Source organism: Mesitornis unicolor, unplaced genomic scaffold (assembly GCF_000695765.1).
Source record: "Mesitornis unicolor isolate BGI_N332 unplaced genomic scaffold, ASM69576v1 scaffold20056, whole genome shotgun sequence".
Taxonomy (NCBI): Eukaryota; Metazoa; Chordata; class Aves; order Mesitornithiformes; family Mesitornithidae; genus Mesitornis; species Mesitornis unicolor.
Genome location: NW_010189177.1, coordinates 4,221 through 18,870, shown reverse-complemented (window position 1 = coordinate 18,870; position 14,650 = coordinate 4,221). Strand labels below are relative to the sequence as shown.

Below are 14,650 nucleotides of genomic sequence, written 5' to 3'. Positions count from 1 at the left end.
TCCTTGGCTTTCTGGGAGAAATGTTAGCATAAATAACATGCAAACAAGTTCTGCCCTATACCCACTTATTTCTAACTTGGAATTACTTTCAATGGGAGAGAAATTTAATATGAAATACAGTTCAGTATGCTGGACATTTGAACTATCATCTTCTGCTTGTGTTCTTTGTTTTCATTAGTAAACTTTGTTCGACAATCTGCTTCTGAATACACGTTTTCCTTGCTTTGCAATGAGAAGCAGGACGTGCTGTACTATGGTGCTACATGCTAAAGCTGTGCCCGACTCCCCTTGCACCCCTAACCTGGCTGCTGTGCACCCCAGGGTGGTCCAGTGAGGATAAGGAAGGAGGCTGGGGAGGGCTTCAGAGGAACTGGAGCTTTAGTCCTCCCCTGAATACCTTTTACACCAGTTGGTCTCTGCTATGATAGCGGTACGCCTCGGTGGATGTACAGACTGACTCTGTTTCCTTCTCTACCACCCTGCTTTGATGCTCACCATTCTCCTTCATGCAGTAATAGAATTAAATTTAGACTAGACTTTAGGTAACAATTACTAATTTTAAGGAATAGGTGGTCTAGAGCACACATGGAATTGCCATCATTGCAGATATTAAAAAACACTCAGAGTGGCAAGACAAATATGTGCCAGAATTGGTATAAGTAAAGTTGATTTTGCCTTAGGGCAAAGGATGGACTGGAAAACCTGTTTAAAGTCCTCCCAGCTCTATTTTCTATTACTCTAATATAAAATAAAAAGGCAACAAAAAAGAATCAATATGAGAGCAACATGAGACTGGCCTTATCTCATGCATACCATAATTGTTTTATTACATTCCTGATAAAAGACAAAAGGTACCTTGAATTACTAAAGTTTTTGCTAAATGCTCTCATAACATTATTAAATTATTAGGAGCAACAAAGATTTGGATAAAAGCTGGACAAGCAGTAAGGAAAGTGCTGGAATACTTAAGACTTCTCAGGTTGCTGAGCAATGGCTGGAAATGCCATTTCTTGGGCAGATCCATCAGTGTGTTTCCTGCTTTGGAGCTGTAACAGCGGGAAGAAGAGCAAGCTGCCTGGCATGGACCTATGTCAGGTCTCCATTCTTGCTATTGATTTTTTTTCTATTCAAAAAGCAAAATCTGGAAGTAAATCGTTTTTAAACATCTGTCAACTTACTTATGTAAAATGCAAAGCGCTATTTGTTCTGGGAAGGCGGGTAGCTTCCTTCCACTCTCCATCATATTCCTAATGGTTTTTCCAGCTAAACAGTGTGTCATTTATGTTTCAAGCATGGCATTGTTTAGCTTGTCAGCTGGAATGAAGACATGTAATTTTCTTTGGGCTAAAATAATATCTTCTGTACCAGCACCAATAAATTTGCTCTTCTCCAAGATATCTGCGCTGATATTCTGTCACAGAATTGTGCAGTGGTGGTTTTCACAGGGAGAGGACATGCACAAAGACAAATCTAATAAAAAATTGCAATGCGTTTGTGATTTGCATCCTAATAATTTAAGCGATGGGAAAAGCTTCTGCAGCTCTGGCTTGAAAGTGACCTGACAGGCAGTGGTGTGTTACCAATACAAGCACATCCTTCTCCACACAGTTTTGATCGTATTAATTCACTCTGCTCACTCTCTGAGAAAGCAGCAATCTTAACAGCTCCTTTGGTTTCTAAGTCATTCTCATTTACTTACAGACTGCTTATTTTTAGGATACTTCCACCAGAAAATGCATGTTCTATTTCAAACCAATAAAAGAAGGATTTCTGAAAGTATATTTATCTGTGAAGCAAATTATTTGATGTTGGATCTTAGTGGGCTGTTAACAATAGGTTAGATGATGCAAAAGAAATAAAAAGTGATAGTAAATCACTGCAGCAGCTGTGGTGACTCGGGCAAAACCCTCCTCACTCCCATCTTGCTATTTAGACCAGTGCAAAACACCACTACCCTTGGTACCAGCTAAGTCAGTGGATGCAGACCCAAGGTCTAGCAGCTCACTCAAAAGTCCCTGGAAACTTTTTATGTCTCTACACGGACGAGTGGCTAAAGCTGCCTTCTAGCTCAATGTATGTACAGCGCTGTGATAACCATGTGGTAGACAAATATTACATTAAAGGTCATTATAGATTGTTTAAATTTTCTTCTGACCATTTATGAATCTACAGTAGTGGTTAGCAATACCGGTTAGCAATACTCGTGCTCAAGATGTATGACTTTTTCTTACTTTAGCAGGCAGTTATTACTGGGACAATGAAAGAAATGTCATTATGGGAAATGAATCGAGATTAAAAATCAAAATACTGGGAAGATAATTACCTATTGCGTAAGATGATTGTTAAGTTTTAATGCACAATACTCTGTGCTTTTAGGTATCAGAAAGTATTTAGCATGTAATGGCACTCTAATGGTTCTAAATTAAATGTATCATTGAGAGTTTCAAGGATGCCCCAAACAATTATGCTTGCTATATTACTTCATTGCCTGATTGTTCCTGTAATGGAAGAAATTCAAGGATACGTTCCAGTGTTTATTTTTCTTTCTTTTCTGAGAAATGACACTAGTATTTCACCGGCCATTCCCATACTGAAACTGGGTGAAGAAACTCTTGGAAAAGGAAGCGATGGAAGAACGGAGAAACACAATAAAAGGTATTTGGAGCCATTGATTAATGACAACATTTGAGATCCCATCACAGGCAGACTAAGACGCAGTAATTCCATTTAATAGTCTGGATTTAGACATTGTAACAAAATCCAAAGCTATTTTCTTAAATTTTAACCAAGATACCCATCTTGGTGCTGTGACACTGAACGGTGCTCCTGACACTTCATCCAAACTGGCCTTTCACCCCACCTTTGTAACACTGAGGGCTGGGATGGTGTTATTCTTGCTTCTAGACACATTGGTAAGTCTTCTGGTATTTGAAAGTGTAACTGGATAGCTCATATTCAGTTCCAAAAAACAGGGACACAGTTCAAATCAAATGTTACTGAGTCTCAGTGCCTGTGCAGCTTTCTCTTCCCTTGGTGTAGAATAAGCTCCACACAGGTGATAGGGACATAAAACCAGTAATAAACCCAGGTATTTTTCTCCTAAATGGGTAGTCTTTGACATGAATGGTTACACTCTGCTATGAATGTGACACAGCCAAGGAAACTGTCATTAAAGTGTCCTAAAAACGTATTTTCCCTTTGAATAGCTCAGCAGTTGTTTTGTCTCCTATTGCTGAGGACACTGAGTAATGGTAAAAAATCAAAATACAGGATAGAGAGGATGTTCCCACCTTGTGGTGAAAAACATCAGATTGGCAGATACTGAAACCAAGCTCTTGTGCTCACAAGTGAAGAAATCCAGAGTGGGCAGTGCCTTACACAACCTCCCTCCTCATTGCCTGACACTCCTAGCTCCAAAATGCATGCTTGACAAGATGGGGAGGGGATCTGCTCTTTGTTTAGGTAGGGACTCAGATGCAGCACACGGAAGTTACTCATTCCTGTTCTTTCAGTAAGACAGAGAAGAACTGGAAACAGCCATGGATGTAATTTGCTCTGAAGTTGGACTGCTGTCTCTGGCACCAGTGCTCACTCCAGGTACAGGTCCAGGCTTTCTCATTTAATGTTTGCCTGCCTGAACACTAGAAAATGGATCAGGAATAGTCACACAAACCATTCAGTCCATCAAGTGGCTGTCAGATAAAAGCTTCATTCTTACTATTGATGTGAGTTATGATAGTCTTTGTCCCCTCATCTTGCTGTCACTTGTCATGCTATTGGCAATTTCAATTTATAGCGAAGACACTAAAGCTGCAACAGAGATGCAAGTCAGAAACAATGCAATTACTCACAGACATCCCTGAGACTGCTGTCTCTAGAGCAAGGACTCCTCTTGCCAACACAGAGGTGGCAAAGCCAGTTCAGGAAACACTGGGAAGAAAAGATATTTCAGCTAACAATTCTATGTTATACCTGCAAAGTCTAGCCTATACACTAGAGATGTTAAAGGACTCCAGGTTAGGACTTCTTGATGGAGGAGCAAAAAAACCTTCCTTCATCCTTACATCAAAAGAAAATGAGCTAAAAGGAATGCTACTGAGATTTGCTGGAACGGAAAGACTTACATTGATCTGGGCAGACCACTAGATTTCAAATCAATTTTCTACCTCCAGGGAGGAGCAAGAGGTGGTGTGGTGACCCAACAGCAGAGTCCTGCTCTGTCCTGAACAGCCTGGGCATGTAGACAGCAATCAGCTCATCAGTAGAAGAGATCTTAATCTGAGAAAAGCCTTTTATAAGAGAGGATGTCACAACAGGGTACCGAAATTCAGGACTAGGATAGACAAGCTGTTCAGTATCTCTGCCATTAACAGCCGAAGAACATACACGTCTCTGCAGAGAGACAGAAAAATACATCAGCCAGCAACAAACAGATGGCGAATTGCTAGGAGAGATAATTAAAGCAAGGGTCGAAACTGAGTTTGAGACGTAAAAGAAGAATTAAGAAAACTACACAGTTCTATGCAGAAATGATACAAATAATCACCTAAGAAAGTGAGTTAAAAAATCCTAGAAAAACCATGCAGGCTAATATAGCTGTAGTTCACTGTGTAACAATTTTGGTTCCCAGCACTCCAGCTACAACGCATTTTGCTGTTCTTGTACAAGTAACGATCAACACTGCATGACCAATGTATACTGAAATAACAACTATAAACTATGCAAAATAATCACAAATTTGGAAATTCAGTTTATTTAATGAGAGTTAAGATTTTGGCTGTTTTCTTCGTATGTTGGCTTAGTGCAGAACAAATGGTTCCGAAAGAGATTTTTCTGAGTGGGTGACACTACAGAGCACATGGAAATGACTGAAGTCAGCAGTCACACTGCATTAAAACAGAAAATTTGCATTAAAAATACAGTTGAATGACATACTCTTGAGTATTTTACTTGGGTTGGTTGTTGTTTTTTTTTGCAGCATGGAGTTCAGAAGGAACATTCATCTTCTGTGAATGTTTTGTGTGTTTTCTGGTATTTTAAACAATAGCCAGAATTACCCAAATTGCTTTTCTCTGCACCAGAAGACAGAGCTCTAAAATAACTCCTTAGAGTTGTTTACTGTTTGGACTAATGAAGCCATTCTCTTCCTTTTTAGCTGGATTTGCACAACTGAAAGCTATCAGAATCTGTTAAAAACATATTTTTTGCTTTCTCCTTTCCGGTTTCTACCCATGACACCAATGAAGGGCAGACAAAATTGATTAAGAGAAACACTGAAATTCTACCATCGTAAATAAATTACATATTTGATGTTTACTATCTGTAATTCGGCCTTCTTAATTTGCTTGGGTCTAGAGAATGTTATTTTGTGTGCTTTTTCAAAATAATATTTTTTACCTCCTAACGATCACCCAAGACAGTATTTATGCTCTATAAAGAGAGTACCTGGCCAACTGACTAAAACCTGCAGGGATACAAGGACTGTAGGAAAAATTGTGAGAAACAAAGGAGCTTCCTTCTGCCTACCAAGGAGGCAGAAAGCTGGGAACAACACAATCTCTCAGTATAAAAAGAAAACAAGTAGAATATAATGCTGCTGTGAGCTGGGTTAGATGTACGTACTGTGCCCTACGAGAGAGAGCAGGAAAAACGCGTCTGTGTTTCTAGGTAATGCAGGCTTCTGAAGAATCACAGAATCACAGAATATTAGGAGTTGGAAGGGACCTCGAAAGATCATCCAGTCCAACGCCTGCCAGAGCAGGATCGTCTAGACCAGGTCACACAGGAACACGTCCAGATGGGTTTTGAATGTCTCCATGATGAAGGAGACTCCACAACTTCTCTGGGCAGCCTGGTCCAGGGCTCTGTCACCCTCACAGTAAAAACGTTTTTCCTCACGTTCAGATTGAACCTCCTGTGCTCCAGCTTGCACCCGTTGCCCCATGTCTTGACATTTGACATCAAAGAGAAGAGCCTGGCTCCTTCCTCCTGACACTTGCCCTTTTACAAATTCATAAACATTAATGAGGTCACCCCTCTTCTCCACGCTAAAGAGTGATGCATCAGAACAAGTGTTCACGTTCAGATATATAAATTCAGGTTCAGTTTGGAATAAACAGCATATGAAGTACCAGGAGCATTGGCATGGCATTTAAGCCCTTGCTACTTTCCAGGGTTGCTTTCATCTGTGGCACATGTTGGTGTCCTCAGGAGGTTTAAATATGGTTTGGGAGGTCTTCTATCTTCCTCTTCAGTCATCCCCCAAACCAACTGCTGGGAGCACCTCATAGCTCAGAATTCTCCAGTCCTCCGAATTATCTCTTAAACAGAGGGATGTCAGTTCAGGTCCTTTATCCTGCCATACAAAATGATCAAGTGGCAGAATAAACCAAGCCTATGATTTTATGTTGTCAGCCCAAATCTCTCCGATGGCTTTGAAAGCTCTGGGACTGTAAGAGGTTGGGTTCTATGCTGCTAGCTGAACTTTGGTGCACCAACCACCCTCTAGTGCAATTCAAAGTAAGTAACTAGTTTCTTTCAGCCAAATTCCAGCTTCAGCTGAACAGATTTCAGTTTTCAGTTTTGTTCAGATGCTACCTTTGAGTATTCAACACTTGGTGGCTATCAAGTAGTTCTCAATGTTTGGTGGTACCATACTTCTCTTATACAGGAAATCTAAACATTTTATATAACTATCTGACATTAGGCTGTCACAATCTGCAACAGTTGCTGAACTCTATGTTAAATATAATGCACAGTACTACAACCAGTGTGGGAGGACAATATAATCGGGCATCCTCACCTAAATCTGTGAGCAACCTACATACTGTGCCGGCATAAAAAGATGGTCGATCGTGACAAGATTTTCTCTTCTAAAAGCACTTTAAAAAAAATGTAATTGGAATTTTAACCCATGCATCCTTTTCATATCAGTGACTCCTTCTTCCACTTGGCCACAGCATTGGTCTTCCAGCTCATCTACCATCTACCATCTTGTCTACCATCATCTGATACCTATGGCATAGCTGTTCTTGCAAAGATTGGGATTGGGAGAGGGGAAATTAGATTTTTCATGCACAGTACTTAGAGGAGTATTTTTGAGGAAATGGAACAAACTTGATTTTGTGTGTCTGTGTGCATGCAGCTAAAGATAAAGGGTCTCTGCTATAAGATTGTTTTTTGTGCCTTGAGCAGGGAACGTTCTCCACTTGAACGTCACAGCTGAAGAACAATCTGGAAGAAAAAATACTTCAGGTGCTGATCTTCATTTTCAAGGCATAAAGCTCAGTTCTTTGACATCCTTTCCACTTCCATTATTTAGAAATGATGCCTCGGGTTTCTTCATTTCAAGAGATTTAACCTGACAGGTCACATTCTTCATACCTTAGTTTACATTAAGGTTAGTCAGGGGCTCACCACAGAACAGTTTCAGATTTGACTGTTGACTAATCTAAAGATAAAAAAACCTCATACTACTAACATATTTGATTGAGATAGCATCATGAAAAGTTATTTTTCTCCCACTGCATTGCTATGATAGAAAGACTAATCAGAGTTCAGACAAGCACAGGCTGCCTCTATGTTTTTTTCAGCAAATACTATCTATATTCTGAGATATTTTATCTGCCATTAAAGTGCACTGCAGAGTTTTATTTTAAATTAGTATATTCTATGCTTACCTGTACTATCGAGAAAACTGTTTCAGGTTTAAATTTTATTTCCTTTTTAGAGCATTTTGAAAAAAATATTAACAAACATTTGCTAGGTAATATGCAAACCCTAATGCTACAGTAATTTCAATACAATATTTACCTCCAAGAAAAAACCCCAACCATTATTTAGTCTAATATTTCTAAAGAAACTCCTTTTATCTTTTTTCCTCCTCCCTCTCTGCTCCACTAGCTGAAAAGCCAATGAAAATATTCTCCACCTCCTACACAGTTCGGAAGAAGATCTGTGTGCATTTCTCCTAGGCATGTTTTGAGACCCAGAAGAGGATGAAAGTAGTTAATGTGCAATGGGAATCTTAATTTCAGGCACAAATCTGTATCTTCCTATTGACCTTGCTGATATGCTGCAAGATAAATATTAAACCATTTTTTGATCAACTTAAGTTCAGCCTGAGGAGAAGAAACAGTTAAAGAAATGTCTCAAGTATATTTGCATCCAGCTAATCAGACTTTGTGTGCAACTACAAATGGTACAGAACTGAAATCAGTCATTGATAACGAAACCACAAACGAAGAATGGACCGAAGACTCTTTTCCAGGATTAGAAATACTGTGCACAATTTATGTTACATATGCTGTGATCATTTCAGTGGGTCTCCTTGGAAATGCTATACTCATCAAAGTCTTCTTCAAGATTAAATCAATGCAGACGGTTCCAAACATCTTCATCACCAGCCTGGCATTTGGAGATCTACTGCTTTTATTGACTTGTGTGCCTGTAGATGCAACACGTTACATTGTGGATACCTGGCTCTTTGGAAGACTTGGGTGCAAGCTGCTGTCTTTCATCCAGTTAACCTCAGTCGGAGTCTCAGTGTTCACCCTGACTGTTCTCAGTGCTGACAGGTGGGTCTGATACAACTGACTTGCCAGGAGATACCGCAGGTCTAAAGTTAGAAATTAATAAAGGAGCAGAAATGAGCTTTTTGCACAATATTAAATAGCACATTGTAATAGACTAAACCAAACCAAACCAATCATTTTCTTATTTAGTTTTAAAATGTGTGTTAGAAAAGTTGGAGCAGTTCCTTTTAATGGAGTGAAGGGAGAAAGACTCTATAAGTTCTCTGACCTTTGATTAGCTTGAAATACACTATAGGGGGGTTTTCTCAATTGCACGGAAAAGGGAAATTTTTCCAGGCAGGGAAAAGACAGTATATTGGTGCTATCTAGTGGTGCACTAAAGTAGAGAAGATGAAAAATAAAACTGAAAATGACTGAGTGGAAATCCTTTGCACTCAGTGAGGCTATAAAGTGCCAAGATGTAAAAGACTGACATGTGGGGTAAAAAGCCAAAAAGAAACACAGAACAGACTGGGAGGCAGATGAATGACTTTCATGATTTGATGGTTACGGCAATACTATAGTAATTTTCAGCCTGAAAAGTGCTTAGTGTGACATGATGCAATTTGAATAGTTTATCTTACAGCTCTTACATCTTTTCCAGAGATATTGTAGCCCAGAGTCCTGAGATTGAGCTCAGGTTACAATGACAGCACTGTTAGCAGGGATCAGTGCTCCCACCAGACTGCTGGAAGGAGTTGCTGAACAATCAATCAGTTTTCCATGCACTTCTTTTCTGAATGAACAAAACTAAGATAAGATTTCAGTTAAAGCTGCATGAGCATGTCAAGGAGCAGAAAACCCCAAAATGTTAGTATTAAGAAAGAAAAAGTTTTTCATCTTGTACACCAGCAATTGTGGATTGTGTGTAATAGCAAGTAATTCATGTGGTCAGAATTTAAGCAATGCTACTCTTACTGTAGTCCAAAAAAAGAGCCAACACAGAAATAGCCACATGGGTCAGATGAAAGGTCCATGTAGGCCAATACTTGTGTCCAGCGTGGTAGTATAAAGACAAGAAAAGACACATAAGAAGAATAAAAACCACTATCTAATGCTACATTTGTACCCTAAGCCTTCAGATGACCTCCTCAGCGGATGTGCTTTCTGTCGATTCAATAACCTCAATGGATTTCTCTTGTAGATCCTTGTTCAGCCTCTTCCTGAACGCGCTCAGCAATGACTTGCACTGCCTGTTGCATAAACAACTCCTTGTTTTGCTTTGCACATGGCTTTGTTTGATGGCCCTGTCTCTTGTACCAGAAGAAATAGTGATCCCCATCCATCTCTCTGAGCTATGCATGTTATATTCCAACCTCAGTATGGGCTTTTTTGAGTTAAAGCATGCAGAGCAGCACATGTTGCTCAAGAGCTGCATGAACCAGAGATACAGATAATTGCACAATAGGTTGTGGGTTTTTTTTCTATCCATTGTTTTCCTAGTAATTTCTAACATTCTGACTTTTTTGTTGGCTTTTTAGCGTTTGGTGGTTTGGGTTTTGTTTTATTTTGTTTTTTTTTGTTTTGTTTTTTGTTTTTTTTTACTACAACTGAATATTTAGCTGCTGTTTCACTGAACTATCTATCATAGCTCCAAGGTTTTGGTTCTTTATGAAGTCAATTCAGAATCCATCATTTAGACACTTGCTTCTGTATTTGATTCTTCATGGTAGCTGTTATGTAAATACTCCACGCTATATTTTCACACAGTAACTATATGGTAAACTTGCTGAGAAATCTCAGAACATTAATCATGTGTGCAATGCCAGACTATCATGTTCCAGTAAGCTAGAAGAGCTCACAGCCAATAAAAATGGTATTTATTTGATAAATAGCAGTCCAGCTTGCAGTTTTCTATTTAAATCTTCCTAGGGGAGAAAACCAGATCCTCAACCTGAGCAAAATGGTACAACTACACTGTCTTATCCTCTGGACCCTTTTTCACTGCCTTTCCTTTCACGCCAATCTTGTCATCCCTGGAAGGGTCTCTTCTTTCTGCATCACTGAGGGTCCCAGACACTTTGAGAGCAGGGTGTGATGTTTCCTGTGCTTCATCCACCTTCGTAGCAGTTGGCCCTTTTTCCATGTCCCATTTCTGCACAGATTTTCACACATCTATAGATTTACCCAGATCTTTCTCATATATTTGACTCAGTCCACATTCTGCAGAATCACAGCCATGAGTCAACAGCAGGGTTAGCTTCTGTTTCTATGTCTGAATGAATACTGGGGCATTACTTTGAGTCAGATCACAGCACTCAGCTGGCATCGTAAGAACGTGGAAGACAGAAGGAGTGTACACGTTTGGTTTTGTGCATTTATAAATTAGTTAACCTGTTTCATACCTTTACCAGTTTTGCATACAAATTCCCTCATTTACCTTTCTAGGCAGCACCATATAACTAAGAGACATGATTGCCCTTACTGATCCTAATCCAAACAGTAGAAGTCATCTTTACTTAGGAAGGCTTTCATGACAAGTTCTGCCAGCCAATTCATTAAAATCCATGCTTAAAATTAATTTCTACATTTCCATCTTAATTGCAAAGAGCTAGTATCCATTTTAATTTCTAAAACGATTCTACCATCCTTAGTTTAGTGAGAACAGAGACAGCTTTATCCTCAAGAAGTTTGCATTGTCAGTGCTTGCATTATTTTTGTATTTATTCTGACAGTGATGCTGGTTGGTTTTAGGTACAGAGCCATTGTTAAGCCCTTGGAACTGCAGACTTCGGATGCGCTCCTGAAGACCTGCTGTAAAGCTGGTTGTGTTTGGATCGTCTCCATGATACTTGCTATCCCAGAGGCTGTTTTTTCAGATTTGTATTCTTTCAGCAATCCTGAGAAAAATGTAACTTTTGAGGCATGTGCCCCCTATCCCGTGTCTGAGAAGATCCTGCAGGAAGCTCATTCCCTGGTTTGCTTCTTGGTATTCTATATCGTACCCTTGGCTGTCATTTCTGTCTACTATTTTCTTATTGCCAGAACTTTGTATAAGAGTACATCCAACATGCCAGCAGAAGAACACGGTCACGCCCGTAAGCAGGTAAGATATTATCAAGCACTCACATGTCCAATTTTCCAAAATTTATCATGCTGATTAAGGATGCACTTTTGAGTGCAAAACCTTTACCTGATAATAGAGTAAAAAGCTCCATGAACTCAGCCCATATTAGCAATCCAGATTCAGCTTTACACTGAAGCACATGCTTATGAATCACTAACTTAGGTGTGAGTGTGCGTGCTTTCCTAATGAGGGATGAGGGTTGTTTTGCTTTACTATGACCCTATTAAACTCAGGAATTAAAACGTTGAATTGTAAATGTTGAGACCTCATCCATGTGAGCTGACACATTAAGTACTGCACATTTAAATCCTAGCCTAGATGAGATTGCCACATGATTTATACTGGAAAGGGAATGTGATCTGCACTGGGAATATTTTGTTAAAACAATTATGAAATAGATTTTTTGTTATTGTTGTTTTTATTTTGCTTTTTTGGTCACTAATGCATTTAGACTTTCAGACCCCTTTGAAAATGAGCACCAACTACATAAACTTGTGTAACTAATTGCTATTAATACCAGATATGCATTATTTTCTCATAGATTGAATCCCGCAAGAGAGTTGCAAAAACCGTGCTGGTGCTTGTTGCTTTGTTTGCCTTTTGCTGGTTGCCTAACCACATCCTCTACCTATACCGTTCGTTTACATACCACGCTTCCGTAGATGCTTCCACCTTTCATTTGATAGCTACTATCTTTTCCCGTGCCTTGGCCTTCAGCAATTCCTGCGTCAATCCTTTTGCACTTTATTGGCTGAGCAAAAGTTTCCGGCAACATTTTAAAAAGCAAGTCTTATGCTGCAAGACAAGTTTTCGTACAAAGCCTCCCAGTGCTACCCAAAGTAACACACCTACCAGAGCCCTGTCAGTCACGGGCAGCACGTACGGCTCAGAAATCAGTGTTACGCTGCTAACAGATTATAGTATCACAAAAGAAGAGGAAAGCGTTTAGTCTGTCTAGGATGAAGAAGGACAGAAACTGAGCCTTTGCCATCAAGTCACTACTGCTGGGAGCCTGGAAAGAGGTGCCATGCCTTGCCCTGTCTAAGAAAGGGTTTTCATCAGGAGATCCTCATTTTTCAAAACATACAAGAAAGAAATCAAACTGTGTGGGAGAAGAAGCTGCAAGAGCTGAACTTTCCAGTGTAAGCTCAAAGGGATTGTTTGTGTTCCCGAGAAAGAGCACGGATCCTGAGCTGGGCTTCCTGGGCTGGGCAGGACAGTCAGCAGAGTTGGTGCGAGAACCAGCAGCGAGGATGGTTTTGTTCTTGGTGACTTGTTTCACTGGTGGCTGAGAGCTCCTGCTGTCAAGTACTTGCATCTCCAGCAGGCAAGTGAAACCATGTATGTTCACACCACGCCTGACCAGAGATTTTGTATTTATTTATTTTCTTGTCCTAAATGTTAAAAATTTCTATAGTGATCTAACATCAAGCAATTGGAGTGGATGTGTATTAAAGTGTTCTTTCAGATTCACAGTGCACTTTTGAAGTATACAGCTCAAGTGTCCCCTCCTGCCTTACTAGCGTGGTCAAGAGCACAACCTGGATTTCTCTCAGATGAAACTACGTCCAGTCCACGGAACCAGACTAGAGCGACTTTGAAGTAAAGCCCCAAAATGTATGGCAGGGGAGTCAGACCAACCATTTCCCTCCACAGATCCACTCCTGCTGTAGTGTACATGATCATATCTAAATGGTCTGCACATTTCCAAGCATGCTGGGAGAGCTGGATTTCTCTATTGCACTAATTTTCTATTCTTCAAGTTACTCAAGTAATATCCTTTTATAATATTAGGATATACTTCTTTATGAGACAGGCCTTCTAGTCTCAAATACACTGATTTTTATGTTTCCACATGCAAAGGGAGGTCAGTGACAGCCTGTCACAGGCAGCCTGAGCAACCCTAAAAAACTCCACAGCACTGCTGGCAGGGTCTGTGTTCCCATCAGGAAATAGAGCAAGCAAGGCTTCCTATCCCACATTACAAAAATGTTGACTGACACTTATTTTTATGAAGCTTGTGAACCAAAATTTTATTCTGTGGCAGCTGGTGACAGAAAATACAATAGATTTTCCATATTTTAAACTAAGGGATTTCTATGTGAAAATAAAAAAGTTCATTAAAGTATAGAAGAGAGGTTGCAACATGTGAATTAAACAAAATAGTGCTGTTCACCACAGAAGCTTCAATTTTAACTAATCCTTGAAGATCTGACACTCTTCCAGCTACACAGAGCCCTTAACAACACATGGGTGGAAATGCATCCATCCCTGCACTGTTATTTGAGTTCATTATAAGATGAGAAAATCTATTTGCAGTTGACTGCCCTAATCAGAATAATAAAACCAAACTATATATCACAAGGCCACTGGAATACAACCTCTGTCATCATCTGAAACCAGTTTAATGACAGTCCATCTTAATCCCATTAGGCCTGGCCTTTTTTTACTGCACTCTTCATGTTACACGCTGCAATGCTACAACCACTAATTTTCAAATGGATTCTCCCTCTTATTGTACCAGTTGTACACTAGGATAGGAAAACTGAAATAAGTGGAAATATAACAGCACAGAAACACAGTTTTCAAAGCAGACTCCAGAGACTTTATTTTAGGGTTTACGGTCTCTTTGTCTTAATATAACACATTCCCTGGGAGCTATGTACAAATATAACAAACACATTGCACTGGTATTTTCTCCTTCTCTTTTTCCTTAATGGAGCTGCAGGGTGAGACTGAAGTAAGTAAATAAGCCTACACACTTCTGAGCCTACTTTGATCTCCCTGGGTCTTACCACAGGGAATTCTAAACAAAAGAAAAATCAATGAACATTACAGTTCCTTGCATCACTCTTTATTCTCTCACTTATGAAAGCCTTTGGAAAACCAGTCTGCCACATGTTTCTGGACTTCACAGTTTGTCTCTGTTGGAGACCAAATTTCCCACTACAAAATCCTTGGCTACATCTCACAGTAGCCCTTACAGATCAGAGGTTCCTAATTTTCCTTG

The 14,650-nt window shown here is 39.7% G+C and overlaps 1 protein-coding gene across 1 annotated transcript; it reads left to right on the top strand.

Moving 5' to 3' along the window:
• The first annotated feature begins 8,145 nt into the window (after window positions 1-8,145).
• Window positions 8,146-12,589, top strand: BRS3 (bombesin-like receptor 3). The gene is made up of 3 exons (XM_010185985.1): window positions 8,146-8,576; window positions 11,268-11,619; window positions 12,182-12,589. Exons 1-3 carry the CDS (start codon window positions 8,146-8,148, stop codon window positions 12,587-12,589), a joined length of 1,191 nt encoding a protein of 396 aa, XP_010184287.1.
• Window positions 12,590-14,650: the final 2,061 nt, after the last annotated feature.